General features: G+C 34.2%; 1 protein-coding gene across 8 annotated transcripts; it reads left to right on the forward strand.

The window, feature by feature from the left end:
* Positions 1-213: 213 nt before the first annotated feature.
* On the forward strand, positions 214-6,024 carry LOC126717497 (phosphoribosylaminoimidazole carboxylase, chloroplastic-like). 8 transcript variants are annotated; one of them, XM_050419257.1, is made up of 10 exons: positions 214-926; positions 1,043-1,154; positions 2,124-2,297; positions 2,818-2,886; positions 3,004-3,127; positions 3,769-3,866; positions 3,985-4,102; positions 4,193-4,287; positions 5,151-5,257; positions 5,383-6,024. In XM_050419257.1, the coding sequence occupies exons 6-10, from the start codon at positions 3,792-3,794 to the stop codon at positions 5,474-5,476; spliced, it is 489 nt and encodes a 162-aa protein (XP_050275214.1). In that variant the 5' UTR covers positions 214-926; positions 1,043-1,154; positions 2,124-2,297; positions 2,818-2,886; positions 3,004-3,127; positions 3,769-3,791; the 3' UTR covers positions 5,477-6,024. The 8 variants fall into 8 exon arrangements, with proteins under 8 accessions (XP_050275214.1, XP_050275217.1, XP_050275212.1 ...); XM_050419260.1 differs by having other exon boundaries at positions 3,018-3,127; XM_050419255.1 differs by having other exon boundaries at positions 1,039-1,154; positions 2,124-2,886.
* The last annotated feature ends 1,069 nt before the right edge of the window (positions 6,025-7,093 follow it).

Raw genomic sequence — 7,093 nt, forward strand, 5'->3', positions numbered from 1 at the left:
AGTTACTAGCTAATCTGTCACATATTTTTGTAGATATTCTTACCAAATTTTCCTTTGAACACTTTAAATGTGGATGAGGACCACTCCAGGAATTTATAGAAGCTGCGTCAAGTTTGCTTTGCTATAATCCTTTTGGTTTGCATAAACTCTATTTTTTCCTTATATTTAGAAAGAGAGAGAGAGAGTACAATATTTTCAATAGTTTATCATATTTGTAAATTAGCTTTTGAGGCCTTCTTTATCATATTTGGCACCGAAAGGAATTCTCTAATTCATTGTGGTACTCTGTTAGAACAGAGGAGACCATAGTGTAGGATATGTAGGAAGTTCAAGCTAGGGTGGAAGCCAAATGGTGCTACTGCAACTCAATCCTTCGCAAGGCTATATGTTGTATAGGGGTGTTTCCTCACTGTAATTATTAAGCCTTCTGATCAGTAGGATGTGACAGTGATTTTGGTTGTTGTTTCAGATAGTTTATTGCGGGTTGATTTTTGTTGGTTTGGTTAGATGTGTGCTTGTTGTACTGTGTTCCTTTGTTAATAAAAAATTTGTCCATCCAAAAAAAGGTATCATTTCTTTCTTACATGATTGCTTGGCTGCTGCTTGGACTTATATGAAAGAACTTGTTAATATTACTAATTAGATTTTAATTTGGAGTTAAAAATTCATCTTACACAGAACCTTCCGCCATAATACTTGTTCTTGTGGCAAAGACGATGTACCTGTACACGGACTATCTGAGGTGATTGTTGGTGTTTTGGGAGGAGGGCAACTGGGTCATATGCTATGTCAAGCAGCTTCGCAAATGGCTATTAAAGTAATGGTTTTGGATCCGCTTGAGAACTGCCCCGCAAGTGCACTTTCATATCATCATATGCTCTGAAGCTTTGATGATAGTGCTACAGTTCGTGAATTTGCGAAAAAAGGTTCTATTTTTATGAGATTGATGATATTTTTTTTGTTTTTTTATAGTCAATAGTCTTTGTAAGTATATGCTTTTGTTATAATTTGGTAATAATATGTCTATGTTCTTGGTAGATAGATGGGATGTATTGACTGTAGAAATTGAGCATGTTGATGTTGCAACCATGGAGATGCTTGAGCAACAAGGAGTGGAATGCCAACCCAGAGCCTCAACTATTTGAATAATTCAGGTATGCTTTTCTTTGACTTTGCCATTTGGTTATTGACCACTGTCTTGCAAAATATGAGAAAATAAGAAGTTGAATGAAATCATTTCCTTATGCATAAAGCTTTTTTCCTTTTGAGGAAATGCATTCTGTTTTATAAAATCACAAAAGTGGATCCTTGTGGATTTTGGTGCTACTTTAGATGCCCACCTTCCCTTAATCTTAGGTTTTCGTTCAAGTACTTTTCTGTTATAGGAAGTGTAGAAATGTCAGAGGTTACTTTATTCCCCTGTTGTCATTCGTAACACAAGGACACAATGGAACTAGCATTTTAGAGCTAATTTTGACTGTTTCTTTGTTGTTAGACTATGCTTATAAGTAATCCCTTTTCAACCTAAGATTAGTTAGCTATCTGCTAGAATTTCTTTCCTCTCTCTTGTTATAATTATATGAATAAGTTCATTCGTAATAGTAGAGTGACTAAATTTAGGCAAGCTGTCAACCTACCACAACTGGGTCATATCCGTGTTTACATTGTCTATTTTCTCTTCATGGTCTAATCTTGAATGATGCAGAATTACGTGAGAAGCATTCACCTTTTGTATTTAGATGTTAACTTTACATCCCTTTACTTCTCATTAAGGATCTTTGATCTCATGTAGGGAAAACATTTGTCACATAGTCAAGGAGCTAATGTGTCATGGGATATTAGGAAATATGCTACTGATGTTGCCTACAAAGCTGTTAGCTCATTAGATGGCGCTGGTGTGTTTGCAGTTGAATTATTTTTGACTGAGGATGGTCAGGTTGTGTTTTTGCTTCTTTCTTTGAGGCTTTTAAATGCATATATATATATATATATATATACATATATTTTAATACCTCTTGATGCTACAATTGCTTCCTTTTTTGTTATCCTCTATATTTTTTCCTAATTTTGTTTCAGCATTATCTGCTTTTGACTAATGAATTCATGTTCCAAACTCTTAACAGATTCTTCTAAATGAAGTGGTTCATAGGCCCCATAATAGTGGTCATCACACAATTGAGTCTTGCTACACCTCACAATTTGAACAACATTTGCGGGCTGTTGTTGGTCTTCCACTTGGTGAGCCATCAATGAAAGCTCCTGCTGCTGTCATGTACAATATACTGGGTGAAGATGAGGTGAAGAATTTCTTTTTATTTTTTTATTTATCTAAAATATAAAATGAATTTGTTACCTGTATTTTTCTGTTTAAGCCATGTGGCTTGTTTTGTTTGAGAGAGAGAGAGAGAGATGATGGCATGAAGCTGAAGTCATTTGTTTCTTTCAGAACATATTTCTGTAACATACTTTCACTGAATATAATCTGCTTGAAGTTTGTTGAAGTTGCAACTAGAATTAGGTATAAGTCTGTGCTTGAGCTTGATGACTTTGTGTACCATTATGAATAACAAAATTTTAAGAAATTACAATTAATACAAATCAAACGTTCCATCTGTCCTGGTCCTCATTAACTGGTTTTCAGTTCTGAAATTATTTTATCTTGGAAAACTTGTTAATGTTAGTAAAAAAAGTAAATTGGAACATCGATATATACAATATGTTTGAAATGTATTTATTCAGCATAACTATCTTTCACTACCCCCTCCCCCCACATGTCAACTGTCTCTCTCTTGTATCTATTTATTTATTAAATTTCAGGGGTGAGCCTGGTTTATTTTAGGGCATTGAGTATTCCTGGGGCTACTGTTCATTGGTATGACAAGCCAGGTATGTGAATTTCATTTTCCTCTCTCTCTCTCTCTTACACACACACGTGCGCACACACATTACTTGACCTTTACCTCATACTCGACAATTTCCCGCATTGCCCTAATGACTTGGCAGAAATGTGAAAGCAGAGAAAGATGGGCCATGTCACAATTGTTGGGCCTTCCATGGGTGATGTGGAAGAACGATTAAAATCAATTCTGAGGGAAGAAGGTTCTGATTGTCAGTCTGCACTCTGCAGGTAATTGCACTAGGGTCTTCTCATATATATTTACTGAATGTCCTGATGCTGGTTAACCAAAAAGCAAGTTTTCTCTAGGAGGCACAAATGTTTTTGGAAGGTGCGGTGAGATGTTTGCATCTATGCTATCAATTAAATTTGACTTTGGTGCATCTTTTTGAAGCATACTTTCCTCAAGTCAGTGATTGCCTCAATTGAATTTATTTATTCAATGTTTTACGTTTTCTTACATAAAAATATTCCTACACGTTACACCCACAACTACGTGGGGTAGTTTCCAGAATAATCAGCACTAATGCTACTTTAAATTTTCAGGCTATGAGCTTTGGGTTATTATATTTTGCATAAAAAAACGTCTTTACTTTGGCTTAGGATGGAAAAGTAACAGTATAGGGAGGGAAATTACCATAAGATTACAATTTATCATTTCCATTTAAAAAATTGATTTAATTCTCCTCTTCATTTATGATTTTTACTCTCTTGTGGGGTGGGGGATCCCCAATCTTTCATGTAGCTATACCCTTATTATGTTGATAGTTGCAAGTGTTTTCCTTTTGTTTGAAGTTTACATGCCTTAAGTTTTGATTTAGAAAGTTCGTTACACTCAAATTGTGTTTATGTTGCTCCCATTCTGAATGCAGTAACACCACGTGTTGGGATCATTATGGGTTCTGATTCAGATCTTCCTGTTATGAAGGATGCTGCAAGGATTTTGAATATGTTTGGTGAGCGTTATGAGGTTGACTTCTAATGAACTACAGGGTCTATTTTGGAATTTTTGAGTTATTGATCATTAAATTTTATTTTCTTGTATATTTCAATTCTACCTTAACAAATTATAATATATTAATATGCAGGTGAAAATAGTTTCAGCTCACCGGACCCCTGAAATGATGTTTTCTTATGCCTCATCTGCCCTGGAGAGAGGCATTCAGATTATCATTGCTGGCGCTGGAGTTGCAGCCCACTTGCCAGGCAAGTTTATCTGAACCATGCTCCATATATTGTTTCTCAGTTGCTTTTAATGTCTCACTGGAATTAATTGAGCTTTGTTGTGACTTGCAGGTATGGTAGCCGCACTCACTCCCTTGCCTGTTATTGATGTCCCCGTGCGTGCTTCTGCATTGGATGGACTTGATTCACTCCTGTCCATTGTGCAGGTATATTATTTTCTTCTAAATTATTACATTTATGGGATGGGTAAGTGTTGTAAAGATCCAGTATCCTGTGAATACAATATTAGTTCTAAAAGACTAGGGCATTTGTATTGGATGTCTGAAATTCTGGAGTCTTAGGGATGCCCTTTTTCTGGTTTTTATAGTTGCTTATCCTTGATTAATTAATGTGTTTGCTTTATTTGATGAGAGAAATTCTATTTTAATTCTTCGGGATGTGTTTTCTTGCATAGTACTATTATTCTTTTAATGTTATTTACAATTACCACATATATTTCCTTGGCACAAATACTACTGAAATTAAGGCAAGTTGATGGAGGCAATAATTAATAGGTGCCTGGAACCAAAAAAAAAAAAAAAAAAAAAATCATGGGTGCTGAATATCTATGGCACTGAATTATCATAGGTGCTGAATTTCTATGGAGCAAAAAAAAAAAAAAAAAAAAAAAAAATCATTGGTGCTGAATATCTATGGCACTAAATAATATCTGAATGGCACCTACAAAAAAACAAAAAAACAAAAAAAGATCTGAATGGTGGAAGTATGTGGATGCTTGCTTAATCATGTTGGATTTGCACAATGAGTTTCATTGCCTTAAAATATTGTCCAATTTTAGAGCCCCAGAAAAGATACTGCTTCATTCGTTATCTCCAGTTCATATTTGATTTCTAATTGCACTTTTTTTTTTTTTTTTGGTATTTGATTGGTAATTAAGAAGCTTTATTGAAAAAGGAGAAATAAGAAATGCAGCAAAGGAAACAGCTTCCTTGGTACACAGATAGTGTACTAGGAAAATTTGATCACCACAAAGTCCTAATTTTTATATATTCTTTTGATGATTATGCAGATGCCAAGGGGTGTTCCAGTTGCAACAGTTGCAATAAACAATGCTACCAATGCAGGTTTGCTCACAGTAAGGATGATGGGGATTCGCAATGCTGACCTATTGGCAAGGTGGGTTTTCTCTCACTTCCCTCTCTCTAAGTAATACAAAATTGTGTTGGGTATGAAACCAAGAAAAAAAGAACGTTAGGTGATAAGTCTTGCATGAGCTGATTCTGGAATAATATCCTTTGCAGAATGAGCCAGTATCAAGAAGACACAAGAAATGATGTCTTGAGAAAAGCAGAGAAGCTGGAAAAGGATGGTTGGGAGTCTTATTTGAATCCATAAGTACTTAACTGCTTTGCCAGCCATATGCATGATTTTTGTGAGTTTAACACACTATGGAAGTTCAAGTTTGGAGAACACATTACCACAGCTAAACTTGGAATTAACTAAAGGATATGTCCAATTAAGGCATCAAGCGGATCAATTTATGTAGGATGAATGCAAAAATGTGTCAACAGAAAAAGTTAAAGTGAAGATGGTACTGGCAATTTTGCTTCAGTTTTGAGAGATCAAGAAGGAAAGGAAGTATAGAAAACAGAGGTGGCGTTTGTGGGAATAGGAAGAAGCCTTGTATCCATTGTAGTTTCTATAAGAGGGACACTGTAGCAGTTAAGTTGAATGAGTCAAAAGAACTTTTTATCCCTTTAGTTGCATAAGGATGTTCTTTTGACCTTAATATTTAGATGGTAATCAATAATTTATTACAGCATTGAGTTCTTGTACATTTACGATGAACAATTTTTCTAACTGGTCCCAAGCAATTGTTCTGCCATTGAAGGTCAGCGAGCTGCTCGATTCAAATCTATGATATCTATTGGTAGGCTTAAGCTTGTCTTTGGATGGAGGCACAGCCACATTTTAATTGGATTGAAATATAGATTTGAATATATCAATAATATCATAGTCTATTCTTGTTATTCTTCTGGATAAAAGCCCGGAGAATCTTACACTGCAAATTTCTTGGAGAGTTACCTCTAATCCTGGAAGTTCATATTGTTTTCTTGTACCCTGCAATGTTATAACTTCTTTAAAGTTATATCTGGGGAGCAATCTAAAAAATATTAGCAGGCCAGTCCAATTTTAATTGAAACTGGCAAGCCCATGTTGTTTTCACTTGTCAATGAATAAAGGCGGACCATCAAGGCAGATTGGTATAGTAAATATAGGGATTGAATCTTGATCATCATAAATTGGCTGGGTAAATTTAAGGGAGATGAAGGATTATTCTGTGTGTAACACACCTGCTGCACCTATAAAAGAAAGGTCAGAAAAAAAGGTGCTGAAAATTGATGGCTAGGAAGAGATAATAGTACACAGTACACAAGCTTCCCAACATATTTTATTTTTATAAGCCAATTTTTTAAAACATATAAATAACCAATCTTGACATTCATGTTTAAAGAATAAAGATTATTATTTATCAAATACTAAGTTTTAATTAGGTAATTAATATAAGGACAAACTTTGGCAACAACTTCCTTTAAAAAAGAAAATTAATATTATTACATATTTTAAAAATCTAACTATTAGATTGCACGTTTTTTAGACTTTTAACGGGTTTAGTTTATTTCCAATACCTTTTCAACTTTTAACGGGTTTAGTATTTTTCCAATACTTTTTCAACTGAACATCTCCTTTTGTTTAAAATATACAAAAGCAAGTGAGAGTGAGTTTTAATCTCTATATTTTATTTAGTTAGTAGCTGATGTAGCAGTTTCTCATTAAAATAAAATGAGATTCTAATTTAAAAAGTACTGGAGATAAGCTAAATCTGCTTTTAGCACACATTAAATTTTATGCCAATCAAATGTTATTTATTATATGATCTATAAGTTTATTTTTATACATAATTTGATTACAAAAACTTGCAATATAAACAATTGATTGATGACATAATTA

Source organism: Quercus robur, chromosome 3, assembly GCF_932294415.1.
Source record: "Quercus robur chromosome 3, dhQueRobu3.1, whole genome shotgun sequence".
NCBI classification, from domain to species: Eukaryota; Viridiplantae; Streptophyta; class Magnoliopsida; order Fagales; family Fagaceae; genus Quercus; species Quercus robur.